The sequence below is a fragment of the Phoxinus phoxinus genome, assembly GCF_949152265.1.
Source record: "Phoxinus phoxinus genome assembly, chromosome: 3".
Lineage (NCBI taxonomy): Eukaryota > Metazoa > Chordata > Actinopteri > Cypriniformes > Leuciscidae > Phoxinus > Phoxinus phoxinus.
The window spans coordinates 33,764,611-33,785,493 of NC_136878.1; the positions used below are offsets into that span (position 1 = coordinate 33,764,611).

At 36.8% G+C, this 20,883-nt stretch overlaps 1 protein-coding gene across 1 annotated transcript in view; it reads left to right on the plus strand.

Moving 5' to 3' along the window:
* Nucleotides 1–4,307: 4,307 nt before the first annotated feature.
* The window catches only part of pappab (pregnancy-associated plasma protein A, pappalysin 1b), a gene marked incomplete at its 5' end in the record, with an annotated part of 108,397 nt that continues 91,821 nt past the window's right edge, over nucleotides 4,308–20,883 (plus strand). Inside the window, 2 exons of the mRNA XM_079606501.1 lie at nucleotides 4,308–4,689; nucleotides 10,746–11,817. Of these exons, the coding sequence (XP_079462627.1) occupies nucleotides 4,308–4,689; nucleotides 10,746–11,817 (1,454 nt within the window). The remainder of the gene's footprint in view (nucleotides 4,690–10,745; nucleotides 11,818–20,883) is intronic.

Sequence of the window (20,883 nt, forward strand, 5' to 3'; positions counted from 1 at the left end):
AAATTCTACACACATCTCGTACCCTTTGTGTATGTTTTTTTTTTTTTTTTTGCAAATTTTGGCTATGCTTATGGAAACCGATGAGTGTAGTAGCTTTCAGCTGTTTAAGATGTTTTTTTAACATGTTCATGTTCAAATCCTTTTTTTGCAAAATTCCACATTTTCCAACACAATGCAGAAAATGCAAAATGTTAAATAAGTAAATAAATCACAGATTCAGTCTGGGCCTGGTTATATAATAATAATCCATTTAGGTAATATAAACGAAGTTTGCCAACAAATACCAATTTCATGACCGTACCATTCATTTTGGTTATTTTGCCAACACCATTCCAGTGACAACCACTTCATGCAGCTGAGATTAAATTAATATGCTGTTCCATCACTCACTATGTTGCATTGGACTGAGTACAGGGTTTTTCCAGAGTCTCCCTAACTACAAATTGATCTTTTCCGTTGGGGGAACACCTTGATCTCTGGAATGAATGAGAATGCCCATATTCCTTTATTGGTTCAGATACAATATGTCAGAACATGCATCCCACCCCATTTTTGTGATTGTTATCTTTTGAAAGATGGGTACAATAAACACCAGGTGGAATTTCCCCTACTACACACACAAACATTTGTTACCACACGCGCTTGTTCACACATGTGCTTGTTCAAAAATGCATGTGCATTTTGCTTTTATGTGGACAAGCTGTGTTTTATACTGCCTATGAATATTATAACTTGTAATGGTCCATAAGTACAAAAATGAAAGTAATTTGTATTACACAATACAATGTTTAAGCTTCTATCTGAGCCAGCCCTTTGTGCAGGTGCTGGAAAATTCCACGAAGATGATTCATATGTATTTGCAGTGAAGGCAAAGCCAAAAAAGAGAAAATCAAGGTCTTGTATAAAAGTAAAAATTCCAGTGTTGAGTGGGCATCAAATACATTACGGAATCGTTATGTTCAGCATCAGCAGAAAGATTAAGTGTTTGGTTAATTGCTCTTAGACTTTTAGTTGTAGTAGGTCTCCAGGTAGGAGACAAGCCAAGATCAATTCAAATTAACTGACTTGCATTTCCTGATTGCAGATGAGAGAGTAAGCAGAGAGTAAAAACTGGGATATGTACGTCATTGATGACATCTTCAGTCTACGCAACCTGCTGTTAATCACAATACAGGACCAGCGCAGAGCTCTCTTAATGATATCTTTGAATGATTTGCAAAGTTTAATTTATTTAATGCAGTGAGCACCCTACTAAAAATGCTGAATGTAAAGCCGTGACTCAGTGCTCTACAGTCCAAACGCAAAACTAAAGCAGATAAATGATAACATAATAATTGACTGCACAAATCCTTTCGCAAGACCACCACAAAATATGCCATCTTTTGGTGACACATAAACATATATATTTCTCAACTGTAATAGTAGCACTAAATATTTACAATGCAAAAGACATAATAGTGAATTTAATACAGTCAGGAAGTCAATTAACAAAAAATATGAACCCACCGCATCTCACATAAGGGGACACAAAAAAATAATATCATTGCTCATCTCTGCTTTAATAAGGAATATGGAATATTATGCATTTAAAGCAAAAGTATAACAGGGATCTACATCAAGTTTTTCAAATGACCTAAATATTTTACTGATCAACTGATATGACTAATCACAAAGAATTAAGGAATATTTTTCTTTACATATTTTGGATATTCAATAGTTTTTACAATTGTTTAGATGTGATAAAATCCTGTGTTAGCACCCGTGACTCATATTATGTTTTTATGTGCATGTATCATTAGCAAATATTAACACTCTAAACTCAGTAACACACTCTTATTAGTCTGAACATTTTGTTCCTGCTGCCCTTTATTTGTTGTTGATGTTAAAGAGCAAATAATGAACAATAAATGCAGTTTCTTTCTGCCCAGTAGGTTGTTTTATATAAGATCAGTTATAGCAGGGAAAATAAATTAAAGAATTATGAAACCATTGAATGAACTATTAAATAGTTTTGGACAGGTAAAAAAAAGTAGCTTCCTTCATTTTCTTAAGTCATTTCAACTTAAATTACATTAAACTGACTTTAAAAATGAATTGAATCTTGTATAACATAAAAAAGTACATGAACATGTTGTCATATAACTTATTGATCATATATTTTTTTTACAGTGTAACAATTTATACTGTAATTTAGGCAGGAAGTAATGTGCTTATACTGTATGCAAGATATTTAAAATATCTTTGTAATTAAGTGCTGCGCCTCCTGATCATTTTAATGAGTTTTATTGCTGCATCCATTTCAAGTGATAAGAGATAAGGTATTTTGGAGTGTCATTGTAAAACCTTCCTGAGAAAAGAGCTTAAAGTGATTTGGACATCCTGCTGAATAAGAATGGTTGAAAGTAACTTTGAGGTAAGAACCTGCCGAATGAGGGGCTCTAAAGTGGCTCACCCCAGGTTTCCCGCTGGTCCTTTAGCACCAGTGCCCATTGATATTCAGCAGTATTGACGTCACATGTTTGCAAGGAGTCCCTCTGCAGCTGAGAGAACCAGAACACTGAGATCAGGAGCAGACGATGTAGGAAGTGCATTTAGTCATTTTCCAGGCTCCCTCTGCTGCTGACATTCAATAAGGAAAAGCAATAAGAGGGTGCAGCAGGACTCTGGCTGGAAATGCTTTGATACTTTGTTATAGGTGCCACATATGTATTCACATCTGTCACTCTTTTCCCTACTGTATGTGCTTCCTATTATTCATCAGCGCTATATATGATCCCTAAATTTGTCTGTGTATTCATAAAAGTGTCATTTCACAAAATGCTTCATTTTTTTGTCCTTACATTTAATTTATTCAGTCAGACAAAGAATGTCTTGCTGTGTGTTAAGTGTTAATGCTATGATTTTTTTTTTTAAGTAAGAGAGTTAAAGACGTTTTATTGTTCATTTATCCATTATTATCCTTGTTTTTTAAGGTCACAACAAGGTTTTTAGAACGAGAAAATATAATTAATTAAAAAGAAATGTGCTTGTCCTTCAGAGTTCATCATGAAAGGATTATATATATTTTTTTGTTTGTTTATTTAAAATGTAGATCATATACCAAATATATAGGGGAAGTTAATAGAAAATATGTACTGGGGACTGGTCAAAAAGGCATCACGGAGAAAGAAACAAAAACAAATTAACTACCATTTATTATTATTATTTTGATGGATGTCGTCTTTTCCCTTTAGTGTCAGCTTAATTCACACATAGGCCTATATATTTATGATGCACACAAAAAGAAACCTTTTCTTGAAATCTTGATCATCTTGTCGGCTTGTCTCGTTCTCCCGATCAGCAGCCTGTGTTTGTCTTTCTGTCAGTCTGCTTCCCCAGCCAGCGCTGCGCGCGTTAATAGGTCGTTGTGGACAAAGGAAAGAACAATAACAACATTTAATGTGCCTGACCATATTTTTGTGTTTTCTTGTGGTTTTATTGAGAGTTCACCGTGTAGCCGCTAGAGGGTTCTCAACGCAGCGGTGCGCAAAATAAAAACACCGTCCCGGTTCAGATAAGCACTGAGAAACACAACAGCGAGCAGAGCAGGTTACCTTCGACTCCTGTCAAAATGAACCCGGCTATTCGCACTAGGCTATATGCCTTCGGCCAAATAAAAACAGTGTGACGTTACGACGAGTTGCCTGAAACATGTAGTAGGCTATTATGTTTGACAAATCATATTTTTTCATTTCCATTCGTACGAGGCGACTAAGACCGGGAATATTATGTGTTATTTCAACTTAGGCTACGCGAATTCCTCTGAAGAAATTCATGCCGGGCGGTCTTGCCAGTGACCCCGTTCAAATACTCACACATGTAGGCTATACGCGTATAGAGTTGTGCATGTGATATGTTTAAGAAACGCGTTTTTACCAAGTTTATTTGAAATGCGGATGAGGAAAAAAGTGAAAGGGAAATGATTTTGACCTCTCCACACTGATTGATTACTCAGTCATCCATGCAGTTTAATGGGATCCATTCAATTGGGAAGGTGGAGCACTTGGATGAATTAACATATTCCTTTCCCCCCTCAATCTGTGTTGAAGTGTCTTTGAAAGGGGCAAGGAAAGGGGGTCGTGGCTTAACATTATAAAGGAAAAAAATAAGACAGCATTGCCGTCTTGGTTGGTGTTGAATACGCGTCTTGACAGGCTTTTGTAAAAGCAAAAGACCGGGAAAGATCTCCAAAGACGAGCGGTATTTAGTATTTTGAAATAATCAAATCCCCTATCCATTGACAAAAAATCTCTTCTCTCCACTTGAAAATGAAACTTTTGCCCATTTACTCTTGGCTCATATGCCTTTTGCTTTTTATCGTGTGCTTGGGATCTGAGTGTGGGACTCCACGGCGAATTGCAAGGTCTAAAAGAGACTTGGTACGCATCAGGGAAGCCAGAAGTACCTTCCCAGGAGCTTGTGCCACACGCCTGCCTCGGGGCAAACGCTCACTTCCCGGGATAGATCGGCGCTCCCCTCGCCTGTCACAGGCGGGGGAAAACAGCCCAGGTCGGCGGAGGGCTGTTTACTTTACCGGTCGAGGAGACCAACTGCGTCTGAAACCCAATGCTGAGGTGCCAAGGGGTAATTTCACCCTGGAAATGTGGATAAAACCTGAGGGTGGGCAGCGCTCTCCAGCTGTTATCGGAGGTTTGATTTGCTTAATTATGACTTGCATTATATTCACTGCAGACATCATTTCATAGTGTAACTGTAGCATGCCTGCGCTTCATAAATCACATCCAGCTTTCGAATAGTTGCATAAACACTTGCCACTAACACTTCTTCATATCACTTTGACTATTTATGAGCATGTAGCCTACTGAGAATAGTTCACAATAACTGACCTCTCCAAAGACGGCATATGGAGATGCGCCTTTGCTGTTGTTTACTAGCAAAAACTCTCTTGGGTTTTTGCATGCGATTGGCAGGTTATCGCCACCCAACTTTTGGTAGCATCTTGTATAGTTTTAACGTTGCTGATTTAAATTGCGTTTCTTGTTATTAATCTTTGGACGGTTCGTTGTAGGCTAATATCGAGAGAAGCAATTGCAATACCCCAATATGTTAGTTTGATGTTTAAGTCTGTAACGAATGGCGTTTTAAGAATTGTATTTGTTTATTTTAATTTTTTATTTTTTTTACATCTTTAAAACTGCAAAGTGTCTGCGAGAAATTTCCGATAGCGGCGTAGTCTGTAGATTTTTCTCTATGATGCTGTATGATTAAATGTCTGTGTCAGAAGAAATCGCTTAAACAAATACGTCATCCCTTTGATGCATAGGCTACTGTGCTTCTTACGTGCGCTGCTCTGCACTAATAGGCTACTACATATACACCCTATACAAACTGACATTATAGCGGATTCTTATTTTTCTTTAGTCATAATGTAGGCATGTGCTTATTTCTTAATTGTGTGTTTTATTTAAAAAATGTGTTTTTCAAGTATTTATGTCCCACTAACGAAGCGCTTATGTTTATAATCGAATAACAAAATTCGTACATTTATTTTTCTTTAAAAATATATACTTAGCACATTACGCATTATTCTTATGAGGATGGAGCATAGGTGGGCGTGTTAGTTGCTCGGTTGTATTTTTTTCTTCCTCAAACAAATGTAATTTCTTTTTCACCCTCATCCCTTCTCCAGCCAACAGAGAGCGTAATACCCGTGGAGTCGGTTTGTGAATCCCGCGTGCACCCTATGAACCCCTATAGCCCGCAGTCTTGTGGGAACATAAACGAAAATGTACTGTAATGACACAAATCAAATCATTTTTATTATCTCTCTAAAATGCGTGGGGGTCACAAAGTCTAAATAAAAAGCAAAGCCACGTGTAGTTAGTTGTTGAAAATGTATGTAAATTAATTTATGCGTTAGCTGTAATTACCAGGCTCCCTGGTCTCCAATAGTTTTTTAAAAATGCCATTAGAAATCTACAACAGAACCACAGTGCTTAGTCTGTATTTTTACAAACACCACATGTTTGTGCATATATAAATTACATTTAAAAAGTTAAATAAATAAATAAAAAAACATTACACGATTAAAATTGTATAAATAATGAAATTCTTAATTAATGAGACATGTACATGCAATTCAGTGGTAGATTTCAAGATGCATTTAAATTGCAAATCATAGACTCAGGACACCAAAAATCAATGTCATTACATACAGTTGGGTACATTGTCTTTAAATAAGCTTTATATCTCAAGAGAGCTGCATGCTAATGGATTGATTGAATACATCTTGTCAGTGAGTCATCTAAAATTAGTCCACTCCTCTGTCCTCACAATGATCTTAGTCACAGTAACATTAAGAAGCAACGAGGGGGCGCTGGCAGAGTTTATATAGCTTCTCCTACTGCGCATCAAATACAGATGTTCAGCAAATTTCGCTTTAAACAAAGCATTACATGTTTGTGGTCCATGCAACTAAGTTGTGGCCCTCATATTGACTGTGCGTGTCTGGTTTCAACCCACAAATATGCTCTTTTTTTTGTAATCAGGAGTCATCAGGTATAGGAATAAGAGAAGGGAATGCTTTAAGTGTCAGTCCAGATGGAGGAAGCTATAAAATTAGTGCCTTGTACATCCTTTCTTCAAGTGGTTTTGTTATTCCTTCTTCTTGTAAAGATATTACAGTCCTGGCCACAAAACATCATGGAATAGACTCGGCAGTGCAGTCAATCAGATCCTCAGAAGACGCAAGAACGCAGAGCGCACAGAGAGGCACTGAGACTTTTTTACTAGAAGTTTTACAGCTTGTCTGCTGACGTTAGGCGGCGGCAACTGTTCATCTGAAATTTTACGCAGTCTGATTTTAAATAGAAATGTTTACACTTAACTTTTTCTTTCATTGTTGTCTTTGAGGTCTTATAGTACACAGTGGATGGGATATTTTATGGCACATTACAGTAAATTAATAAGCACCTCATAAAACTGTCAATAGCACCACTTAGAGGTTTGTAATGATGTCCATAAAAATTTAAATATTCAATTATCATGTTAACAAACAGGATGATTTATGTTTGGCTAATGTTGTTGTTAACAGGTATTTTATGTTTCTGTAATGGTAATAGATTGTTTAGGAGGTTTACAAAGATATAAATTAATTAATATATATATATATATATATATATATATATATATATATATATATATATATATATATATATATATAACTAATAAATATATAATAATAATAATAATATTATAATTTAAAAAATCATGCATGTACTGATAAATAACAGTTTGTCTTAATTATAATGCATGAGGTAAAATATAATGGAAAAAAAATGCAATCTATTTTGTTTATTTTACTTGAGAAGGATATACTGACCCCATTGCCAACTGAACACTAGTCTAAAATTAATTATAGCCTTAGATGTTTCAATAAAGGTCTATAGACCGTACAGGTAAACTTTTCTAAACAGTTGCTGCGCTTGTGTCTTTCATTTCGTAATGCTCACTTTGTAGTGCTCTGTCCATGGTGCTGGATACTGAGATTGAATGAACTCAAAATGGATGCTTTCATGAAATATTGGAAAGGATTACAAGGCACGCCATATTCGGCACAAGGAGCCAACTGCATTCATTTCCAAAATTACATTTTTCAACTTCAGCATGTTCTTAGTTCAATGGCTGGATTGATTTCATAAAGTTAATTCGCAAAGCAAGCAACATTATATTTACGTGCAGGACTTTTCCTCCACTCTGTTTATCATACATTAGTATTTAATGCATTCTCTTTAAACTATTTAAAGCTGCAGACTGTTGTTTTTAATGACATCTCTATGGTGATCAATATAAAATTAGCATTCTCTAGAGTGTCCATCCACCCATCTATTCATTGAACCCTCATTCCTCTCCCTACATGAGCCCCTTGCATGTCTAAAGTTCGGGGCTGGCAAGAATCGTACCTGTTTGTTATTTCCCACTTAGTGGTCTCATTCCAGGATTTCACAGATTGTAATTTCCTCAGTTTTATGGCACAATTTATTTTTATAGATGCTGGCAGTGGTTCTGCTGGCAGCCTAGAAGTGAGAGGGAACTACATGCTCCTGTCTGCTCTTTAGTAAGGCGCTACCGAATGAATGATCTCTTTAAAGTGGTCAATCCCAGCGGTCAAAAGATCCTCTTGCTTTCAGCTTCACTTAAGGGGCTTTAAGCAGTTCCGTCCAAATGCATTTCCCTGTTGCAGAGGCATGTGTAAATGTGGAGTTATGTTACATATTGTGTTTACTGAAGTAGTAATGTGGTATAGTAATATTTTCCTCCGCTACCATGGTAACGCTTTACCGCTTATTCGCCCTAACTGAGTTTCACCAATTACCTCTAACAAACACCGCTGTGGGAGATGAGAGATTTCCTCATGATGAAGACTTAACGAGGGTCACTAGATCTTCACTTTCTGTCTTTGACTTCAGGTTTCATTGCTCAGCAAACTTACTGGATTAAGCAGCACTGCTGTTTGGATCTGTAGGGCTTTTTGTTTAAATTTTAGAGTTAAAACTTTAGAATATGCACTGTATCTGATTTCTGCAGTGTTGAAGTACAATGATTCAAATTAAATCCTCTTTTACGCACTCTGGATGATTATGAAGGACGCGCACCCATTAAATGTAAGAATACGTTTCCTTCTGGAGCTCAGCATATGGTTTCCAAATGAAACAGGAAAGAAAGGGTTTTAGAGCCCCAATCATAATACGGACTGTGCCGAAAAAAGGGCCATTTTTGATTTCAAACATCCCTACTGTTGAGGCACATTTCAAGAAAATAGACTGAAAATTCAAGTAACCTTTGCTCTGTTGATACAAGACCACACTGTCTGGGCCTGATTGCTAGCAGATGCTTCCTCGTAGGCCTGTAGTCCTTGGACTGGACTGTTGCAACGATTTGATCATGGGAACCACTTTGTGTTCCCCGCTTTTCTGGACAAACACATCGTTTTTCGTCACTCTCCGCATCAGGCTGCGGTAACTTACGTGTTGATGCGTCAGTCAGTTTGCTGAATTACTAACTGTGCACATTTTATTATACTTCAGGATAAATCAATATCTGCTAATTGTGTCTCTTGGCCAGTAAATATCAGTACTGATAAAAGATACAATTCTAAAAGAACATGCAATTGAAAAGCTAATTTATATCTAAAGAAAAAGTTTTAGTATTTAGGGAAATTGAAAAAAATAAAAAATAAACAAATTGGAAAGACTGACATTATTCAGCAAGCATGCATTCAATTGGTCAAAAGTAACTGTAAAGACTTTTAATTTGTTACAAACATTTATATTTCAAATAAATGCTGTTCTTTTTTTAAACAAAGAATCCTAAAAAAAAAAATGTTCCACAAAATTAAGCAGTTGTTTTCAACATTGATAATTATAAGAAATGTTTCTTGAGAACAAACCAGTATATTAGAATGATTTTTGTTTACAAAAAAAAAATTGTAAACAAATTTTGAAATAAAGTCTTGAAATAAAGTAACAAAATTATGAAAATTAATACTAAATTATGTAAAATTCTGCTCTATTTTTTAGGTCACTTACTAATCAAATTAGTGGCATTGATCATGTGCATGAGAACATGATCATCAGGTTTTACACAAACTTATGGAGTTCATGCAGCTTGAGTACTGTCATTAAAAGGGTAACTCTTGCTAAATTGCAACCTAGGCTATTTTTGTTAATCTACCCGAGTCAAACATTCGTGTCAAAGCATAACTAGAATGGAAACGCCACTTTTAAGATTGACCGTATTTTCGTTTTCGATCAAAATGCCTTTTGAATGGGAGTGCTAGAGGCACTACAATGATATTGTTAACGCTATTTTTAAAACACTAAGGAGGCTCGACACAACATTAAACTGTGCTTGAAGTATCACCAGGGGCTCTACACATGAACTCAAGCATTGACTACATTGTTTGTGCACACAAAGTTTACTAAAAAGAAAGGTTTTGTACGACTCACTTTATCAGTTAGTGTTTCCGGTGGCTGGAATTTTGTCAGTCAAAAGTAGTCGATCTCCGAATGCAACGTAATGAACTGACTCCATATGAGGAAATGTCTTGAACTTGTAATTCCAATAAAAAACATGGTAACTTAGACACTTAGCTCATGGCAATTTATATGGAAACAAGCTTTAGGAGCTTTCCATCTTTACTCTCCTCATGTTACGTTACATTCGGAGATTGACTACTTTTGACTGACAAAATTCCAGCCATGACAATGTAGACGACAATGTAGTCAATGCTCAAGTTCATGTGTAGAGCCCCTGGTAATACTTCGAACACAGTTTTATGTTGTGTCGAGCCTTATTCCTAGTGTTTTAAAAATAGCGATTTTCATGCTATCATAGAAGTGCCCCTAGCATTTCCATTCAAAAGGCATTTTGACCTAAAACGAAAATACGGTCAGTCTTAAAAGTGGCGTTTCCATTCTAACTATGCTTTTACACGAAGGTTTGACTCGGGTAGATTAACAAAAAGAGCCAAGGTTCAATTTTGGCTAGAGTTACCCTTTAAAGCATAATAAACAAAATAATTACTGAGACATTCTGAAATCTTTAATTTTCCCATTTTCACTCATAGTTTTGCTGAAAATATATGTTATGGAAAAATTGTGTTAAATAAATAATAAAAAATTGGACCCCACTGTACTTAATCTGCTTATTCATGAACCTATCTAATGCATGTCATTTTATTGCAGGTCTCTATGATAAATGTTTCTACGCATCCAGTGATAGAGGATGGTTGTTTGGCATCAAAGCAGTCAGTGACCAAGCCAACCGTGACCCTCGCTTCTTCTTCTCCCTCAAGACGGACCGAGCCCACAAGCTCACCACGATTACCTCCAATGCACCTTACACTCCCAACCAATGGTCACACGTCGCAGTGACCTACAACGGTCTCTTTATGAAGCTGTACGTTAACGGGGCGCAGGTTGCTGTAAGCCGAGACCAATCCGGTGAAATTTTCAGCCCACTTACCAAGAAGTGCAAGGTGCTAATGATCGGTGGCAATGCGCTGAACCACAACATTAGGGGTACAATGGAGCGCTTGAGCTTGTGGCATCGGGCTCTGACTCAACGTGAGATCATTAGATACATGGATCACGGTTTGGGGCAGTTTAGTGACCTCTCTCAGCTAGTCATCCATGAGAACTTTGAGAACATGTCAAGAAGGTGGCTCACTGTGAAAGATGGTAGCTTCCCCCGGTTGGAGCACTCGGACCGAAGCCTGGCGGTTGACCTCAGTGACTCCGCACTGAAACCTCCACCTTGCGGACAGACTGTGTGTGACAACGTGGAGGTGATTACAAACTACTACCAGCTCTGGAGCTTTCGCAAGCCCAAGACTGTGCGCTATCGAGTGATAAACGTTTACGATGATGACGGACGCTGGCCGACGATTACCGAACACCAGATCAACCTTCAGCACCAGCACTTGAACAATGCTTTTCGCGTCTACAACATTTCCTGGGAGCGAACCATTCACAACGTCTACAACTCGTCCTTACGTAACCGCCTGATACTGGCCAACTGTGATATCAGCAAAGTGGGCGATGAAGAGTGTGATCCAGAATGTAACCACACCCTTACGGGATTCGATGCCGGATACTGTAAGAGGCAAATCGCTCGCTGTCCCGAATACAAGCAGGGGAATGGTGTTTGTGACCCAGAGTGTAACTGGGACAATTTCTATTACGATCATGGGGACTGCTGCAACCCTAACACCACTGATGTCACGAAGACCTGCTTTAATCCTGCGTCACCCCTCAGGTAATTCACAAACTGCTATTTCAAACCTATTTAGTGACAAACACAGAATATTGCATACAGATGAATTAGTTACATTATGCATTAATCATGCAAATATTAGACTATGCGCCAACGCAAACCCTCTTTTGGCATTAAAAAACTAGTGTCAGGATTTACTAAAGACACCCAGTGAAACAGTTATTTTTGCATCTCACCTTATTGCATATGCATTTGTTGGATTTTCCCTTTTAGATGCACAATTTATAGGAGAATGTTTAATGAATCATGCAAGGTGATTTACTAAGGTTTGCGCTAGTCAATTTGCTGGTACTTGCAGCATTATTTAACTGCCAAATAAGCATTTTAAGCACCGGTCTTTAACCAGATGTTAATTTGCGCTGCTCTTAGTAGATTGCGTTGCTCATTATGGAAATGACCGGCTGCATATGTGCTCTTTAATGTTCATGTCATCAGTAGATCATGTGCAGAACTTTCCACTTCCATCTGCGCTTTTTTTGGAATTGCGCTCACACTAATTTGCCTGGTTTAGTAAATCTGGCCCTAAATCATGGGCTAAAATCAACCCTGTTAAGGATGACATATGAAATAATAGTCAGAAATATTTATTTATTTTCTGATTATGGAACCTTAACCGTATTTAGTACATAAGGCTTTTATGGCTCATATAGTATGATTTAGAAGAATATGGAGCTATAATCGAGGAGGGGGGAAAAATAAACAAATTTATTCAGGGGTCAAAACTGAGAAAATTAAGCAATTTTGGAGCAGTTGCTGATATAGCTAAAAAGTATGATGTAATGTTGTAATGTAAATCAGTGAGATCTTTATAACAGTATTGCAGACTACTAACATAAAATGCATATAAATGTCAGTTATCACTTTATATCTGCCAATTATTATTTCTTAGTAGGATGATATTTAACTGCTTACTTTTATGATCCAAGCTCTGTAGTATGTATGCATACCATGACCAGAAGGGGGACATTTTTAGAATTGTACTAAAATTAGCTAAAAATATAAACGGTCAATCAGATGACAGAGTGTCTGTAATCTGTGTAGTAGATTGTGTACAACAGGTTTTTCAGCAGATTTGATTCCGATTTAGAGGCTTGAGAAATTTGTGTTTCAAATTGATCCTGTAGGCTTTACTGTAGGCATTTTTTTAACCATCATCTTTCACCAACATCTATTAATAAACAAAAAAACCTTTAAAATGCAATTCATACATACAGTGATTACCTCTTCTATGATGAGCATGTTTTTAATGAATTTAGATTTTTTTTTACTTTTCTTTACTTTTTTTAGGGATAAAGTAAAACATTTGAGAGTTATACTAATGAGAGCATATCATTATAAAGAAAAAAAGGCCTCATTAAAATAAATACAGTGGAATTACCTTTTTATGTTGTAAAATGTCATGTGGTGTGACTCCTTTTTCTTGAAAAAAAAATATTTACAAATCTTTTTGAAAATATGAATGTCAAATGTATTCAAGGTGTACGGAAAATGTTACTTTTTACTTGATAGTTACACCACATTACATTTTCATGTAATGTAATAAATGTTATTTTAAAAACCATATGAATTCAACATAATTGGCACAACTGGATTTGTCCCTTTCTTTATCTTAGACACTCTTATTTGTCATTGAACCTTGTACAACATTTCTTTCTTCTTCTTTTGAAGCTCAAGGTTAGAAGTTCATACCTGTTTAAAGATTTTGGAAGGGAACTCCAGGGCACTATAATTTTCATTTCTATGTGTGAAGCTTTCGGCTATTTTAATTCCGTTCCATCAATGCATTATGGCGTGACGTCTTGAAAACATCTTACTGTTTAACCGGAGTCATGAGTTCTGGAGCATGAATCAACGTATACAGGGATGAATGCAGTTTGAGGGACAATAAAACACCATGAAGGATGAGTCTCTGCCCTATGGTTTGGTGCGCACCGTTTGGTGTGTCTGTACTAGTGAGTTTCAGGCCTGTGCTTTTGTGTTTCATGTATCCCCGGGGTCCGTTTTGGCACTGATTCAGAGCTCAGCAACCAATCACGTTTTACTCTGTGGGTGAAATGAACTACTCTCGTGGTGACCAGATGTGAAGACTGAGGAGATTCTAGACATAGTTCTCCTTTTTTGTAAGCTTATAAAAGTGATTTGATAGAGAGTAAGTGGGAATGGAAACTATGTCCCCCTGGACAAGCAGGGGAGCCAATCACAGCTTAAAGCAGAATCTCCAACACTATTACTTACAGCATTAGAGACTCTTCTGGGAGTCCTGCTCAGGAAAAAGAACCTTCCAGAAATATGTTGAGGTTGTGGGGGCACTGGATACTGTTGGGGTAAAGCACTGTATTTGTTCTCTGGATGGTGGGACAAACCAAAGATCTATTTTCCGCTCTTCTCCTTTCTCAGCAAAGGTTCCTGTAACTGTTTTGTGACATACATTGAGGTTTAAAAGTCTGGGATTATGATGGCAATCTGGGATTCAAAATTGGAGTTAAATCTGGAAATAAACAAAGCTTTAGAATTTTGAAAAAAGCAAACAAAGAAACATTATGATTAAATGTTATAGTAAATATAAATATTTAAGATTCACCAATACAATAAGTAATTGATCATGTGACTCAAATCAGACTGAAGAACATGATCATCTGGAAGTGCTGTCAATAAAGCAAAAGGGACAATACTAAAACCTTCTGAAATTAATCTTACTTTTTCAATACAACTTTTCAATCAAATCATGCTGATAATATACCTCATTTGTTATAAATGTAATAAATGAAGCATTTTCACAGGTGGACTCTTTTGAAACCCACTTTATGTCTGCTAAATATTCTTGAAAGCAAAACCGCTGATGATTATCATTTAGTGCAGTTTAGTGTATTTAATCAGAATAAACAAGGACATTTAAGGACAACTAGGGATCTGTGCCAGATTTAAAAAAAAAGAAAGTAAGTCATGTCAAGGTCCAAGTCCAAGATGAAAGTTTTATTCTCTGGAAACAGTAACTGAATAGGGTTGAATGATTGCATATTTAATATCTGTAAATCGGAACGAATTAAATATAAAAGGCATCACTTACCTTTTAGATGTTCTATAAATTAAATAGCCTATTGGTTCCAGGTTCATAACCTCATTGCATTGTGGAACCGCTCACAAATTACATAATCATATTGCTTCCTGTCCGTCTGTGGTTACAGATCCTTAGTTCACTGTAGTTGTTTTTTGGTTGCTGTAATTGCAGTTTGTCCTGTTGATGTTTGTGTGTGAGATGTGACCAGAGCCTGTGGTCAAGCGGAGAGCACTCCAACTTGTTTGTTGCTTGTTTTGATTTGATTATGGTATGTCTGGAGAGCTTTGCCGAAGGCTGCATAACGAAGTGATTTGACATTCCTTTTTGATTGTACAAGAATGCATGAACAAAGAGTTGTGCAAGAACAGAACAATGAAATCAAATGCTGTGGCGAATAGGCTATGTTTCTGCGAATCATGCAGATGTCAACTTTAAAATCTGCCATTTTCAACAGTCCTTTTTATTAATAAGTTTAAAAACATCAGGGTTTTAAATCCTGTTTTTTCATATCTGTATTCTTTCTGTAATATATGATAAATTGACTTGGGATTTAGCTAATAATAACATTGCTTTTATCTTAAAACAAACAAAAAAGAATTCTCAGTTGGAGGTTGCTATTATAACGTAGTGTTCAAGTTAGTGACTCGGACTCAAGTCGCATTTTAATAGATTTCAGACTTGACTCAGACTCGACCTGAAATGACCTCAGACTTCACTCGACGCGAAAAATTTAAAAACAACTCAAGTGTTTTATCATTAACTACTACTACATATATATTTCCTTACGTGTCATGTAGATCGGACCCTTGTAATAGAATTTGATTACGTATGTGTACTGCACGTAAACTCCAAAATGTCATAAGAGTCGACACCGTCAATTTTCATGAGACATTGTATCCACAAAGGTTAGTCACATTAACACACATGCATGCACTCTCAGAAAAAAAGTCACTGGGATGGTATCCATATGAAAAAGGTTCTAATATGTACCATTTAGGTACTAATATATACACCTTTTGTACCGAAATGTACATTTGAGGTACTAATATGCACTCTAGGTACAAAGGTGAACTTTTTGAAATGGTACTGCCCCAGTGACATATTTTGCACCTTTTTTTCTGAGGGTGTAACTAGCTATACTGCGCTGTATAGCTGCATGGCTCATTTGGCCTTTAAACCTATGTTTTATCAATCTTTTTGTCGTATATGCATCTTTTCTCTCTCTTAATGTGTCTATGAGAGAGATAGAAAGAGGTTGTGCTGCTTAATATTTTTGTGAAAACCATGATAGTTTTTTTTTCCAGGATTCTTTGATGAATCGAAAGTTCAGAAGAACAGCATTGTTATATTACACATCCCTTTACCATTGCAGAATAAAAATATTAATTTAATTAAAAACAGTAGTGCATGATTAAATAACCACAACGTGTTGTGGCTTTAAACAAAAATGGATGGCAGCAGTGTAACAAAATCGACAATTGCTTTGCAATTAATAGCAAAACTAGCACTTTAATTATGCACTTTAAGCTGATGCATATACAGTTGAAACTCGAAAAAGTGAGATATTTCAAGCCTTTATTTGTTATAATTTTGATCATTATAGCTTACAGCTTATGAAAACCTTTTCACAATATTCTAATTTTGAATTTGGGGTTTGCATAAGCTGTAAGCCATAATCATAAAAATTATAACAAATAAAGGCTTGAAATATCTCATTTTGCAGTGTCTATATGATATATTAGTTTTACCTTTTAAGTTGAATTACTGAAATAAATGAACTTTTGCACGATATTCTAATGTTTCGAGTCTCACCTGTATGTATATGATTATATAATGTGAGTGACATGATATAGGGTCACCCTAAGACTGCTGGCCTGGTGAGAAACTATAGACAAGTCAGTATAAAAAAACAAGACGGTATAAAAATGAGTCAAGTCAGTGTAATTGCATGAGTCAAGACCAGTACTTGGCTCATTTTCAAGCACTTGAGATGAGCTCTCAGTGTCAAAAAGATAGTGACATCATCAGTGCTTTAATAGCTAGCTGTTCTGTTTCCGTTCCATAGGCCGTATGTCGATTTGATAAAAACCGGAATGTTTCAGGAGTAAAATCAATTGAATTGTGTTTGCCACTCTCATAAATAACTGAACTATCTGTATGGAACTGGATTAAGTGCTCAGTCTGGCAGTGATGACAGTATTTAGCTTCAGGGCAGGGCTTTCGCTGATCACTGGTGATTCAAAGGTCACAACAACTTCAAGAGAGGAAAGAAAATGCATAGCTTTCCATACAGCATATCTCAAGTACATACTTGTTTGTCTCAGAGTAGTCAAAGGTATGTTGTACCGCTGTGCACTCTCTTTGCCCCTGCTTTGTCCTTGAAAAGGGGATCCAACTCAAAACATAAGAGGATCTTATGTCATTCTGTGACATAATCTAAGTCACTTGGCTTGTAAACTAAGCTGGCTAATAGCTGGTTACCTTATCAAGGATTTGGACGCTCTTAGCACCTTTTTTTTTTTCCTCTGGAGGCTTGAGAAACCACAAGCCTACAGAAGTGGCAACCTAAAAAAAGAGATTGAGATCTGTCTCCCTATTCATCGCATGCAATCCCACACACATAGGCACACAACCACAAGGTCCAACCCCTAGTGTTCAGAAGTAGGTTTGGATAAAGAGTTAAGCCCTGGGGACAGAAGGATTTCCTCTTTTTAAACTGCAGCAATTAAGTAGTCCTTTAACATGCCACTGTGAGACCAGCTGATTCATTTGTGTGAGGAGGCCTTTTCACTGGGGACTTCCACTCCACCACATTAGCATCACTGGACACACACAACCTTATTCAATTTCAAAGAGATGGTTTCAATCGTATTTCGAACATATTTGTCTCCTAAAATAAAGCGAGGAATTCATGAGAACCAAATAATGCTGATGCTTTGTTGCAGCGTCGGTGTTTGTGTGTCTGGCTGTCCGCATCAAATGTGATGGTACACAACTCATGTTGAGTCAGCATGAATGTAGTCCTGAGGATACAGCTCGCAATGTTTCTCAGCCTTTAATAGTCGATACATATCTTTTTATGTATGCATTTGCTCTGAAATGGCTCAAAGGGCTGTTTTTTTTTTTTTATCAGAAGAACAATAGTTTTGAAACTGCTACTGTCGCCACATACGTTTGCAATGTTTAATGTATAGTACAGAATATCTGATTAAAAATAACCAAGAAATATTTTTCACAGTGTATTTTTCTGAGCTTTTAAGGGGAACTTGGAGGTGGGGAAAAAATAGATGGGATGAAAAAATATATTACAGTGCTTTTGCATTCGCTCACCAAACTTTTGCATTCTCTTGTGAAAGTGAAGTTTGTGTGGAAGAAGCTTTGGGACTATTCGCAAAAACACTAAATGCAAAAGTTTTGCGTGATAAATCGGAAATATTGAGATGATTTATGGTGATTCATCATATGGACCATTTGAACTGATTCGCAGAAAATAATTTTATGTTTATTAAAGCCTCAGCAGAATTTCTTTAAAAAAAATAATGTTATTTTATTTTATTATTTGTCATTTTATTACATTTAGTAAAATGCTTAAAAAAATGTAAATCTGTTGTTTGTTCTAAATTAGGCATATTTCTGCGAGTGAAAAATTGTGCAAGTAGTATGACAAATGACAGTAGTAATGGAGGATTTCGGAATATAGACACACATGTGTCTATATATATATATATATATATATATATATATATATATATATATATATATATATATATATATACACACACACAGGCACACACACACAGATCGTGCACTGCACACTCTAATACAGTATGTTATTGAACCAGATGTTGATTGAATTTTATTCCCCCAAAAAATATGTTTTTAAATACTTTGTGCAGGTGTTTCCTGTGGAAAACAGACTCAGACATACATAGGAATATCCAAAGTTCTACATTGCGCTCATTCTTCTGTGAGGCTACAGTGTTTACTGTATTCTTTTCATCCAATATTTCTCATGTTTTATCTACTTCAGTTCTCTTTTCTTCATATATAAAACAGCCCCCGTTTTTGATAGACCTTGCATAAACGAGTCCTCCTCTCTTCTAGTCCCTTTTATGGTAACTGTCTGTGAATTATATTATTCCTGTAGAGGTCAGCTACAAATTATCCCACGAGCCTGTGAACTTCACGCCTGGTTGTGCATGATGCTAATTGTATAGATGATTGATCACTCCTCTTATGTACTTGGAGCTGATGAAAAGATCCATGAAAGGCTGAGAAAATTATAGCCCTCTCAGCCAACTGGTGAACACTGCCATGCCAACCCGCCCCGAGCAGCTCTACGCAAAACCACACTCAGTACATCTGGATGTAAGGCAGTCTTTACTGATTCAGATGAATAATACATGGGTGTAAATGGATGAAGCCATAATCACGCATTTAATAGGCATTAAATATAAATGCGTCAACACACCACTTGGAGCACTCTGAGTGTAGCCAGGCGGAACTGATCAGCAGTGACTTTTGCGCTTTCCCCCCCCCTTTTTTTGCTCGTATAATGGACAGCATTCCCATGATACAAGCCTGTACTGTACATGTTGATATATAAATGTGAATGGACTGACCTCTTTTAAGACGTTCTGCCCTGTGAGATTGGCACCAGACTATTCTGGCATTCATGAAGGTGATCACCACTAATGTCAGTCTAGTGATTCATTATGTGGCTTCAAACGTTGTACTGCCAGTGTCACCCACTTCCCTACTCAGCAAAAAACCCTCAAATGATCCTGAGCAGCATTGTGCAATACATGACCACTGATGCCTGCATACTTTGGCTGGACATATGCATACTTTGGCCTGCTGTTTATGTAGTAGGCCTACGTCCACATCTGATTCGTGTTGTGTTTTTGTTAGTGAGCCAGTGGATTAAACTTAATTGAACTCAGATTAGGTGGCTTTGACCTACAGTAGTGGAACTTTTATTAAAGCAGAGGCCTGCGTTTTAAAAAACAAGCTCTTTTTGCACTTACTCTATAGCTGACTTATTCATCTCATCATGAAACTCCCTGACCCCCTTTCCCCCTTCTGTACAGCCAAAAAGCCAGCCAAATATTTTCATAGGAAATAATGAAATTCCTGAAATTATTAGGAGGGAAACCTTATATCATCTGTTCTCCTGAGCTGACTTCCACGGTTTCACAAGCGAACCTCTGCCGCCTTTTGATTTCTTTTTCTTTCTTGTTTTTTTCTTCTAAAGGATGACGTCATTCTAAGTATTAGGTTTATATACACACATATGCATACAGCATATACATATACATACAGGGCTGGACATTAACACCTGCCAAATATGGGTGGATTTTAGTAGTGCCATGTAATGCAGTCCCTCCACGGAGCCATTTTGCAGGGTTAAATTTAAGATATATATAATCTTTTCAACTGTATCTTTTAAATAGGCATCTGAAATAGTAAACTACCGGTAAGTGTAGGCCTAATGTAGTGTTGTCAAAAATGTCGATATATCGATACTGAAATTTCTGAATCGCTATCAATACTCATTTTCCACAGAATAGATACACGATACTAGGTGCGCTTTCTCTGTCTCATCTCTTCGACAGCGAGTTGACACATAAATCCACCTCCCCTCATCCACTCGTTTAATTTTCTCTGGATGAATATTGTTGGTGTTACAGGGCTTGAACTTTTTGCGTATTGCGCATAATTTTTACTAATTCCCACAGATTTTGTGCTCACACCCAAAGTGTGTGTACATAAAGCAGCCTCTCAGTGCTAAATTGAGTTATTTTTTGCTGCTTATTGTGCTTAAACAGTCACATACACACAAAATAATGTCAAAATGATGACTTGGCGAGAATTCACTTAAACAGTCAGTTTTAAGTGAACGTAAACGGTTAAGGAAGAAAATGCATGTGTAACAGTATAATGGATCCGTGTGTCAGGTCTTAAAGTGACAACAGCCTAATGTACCTTCT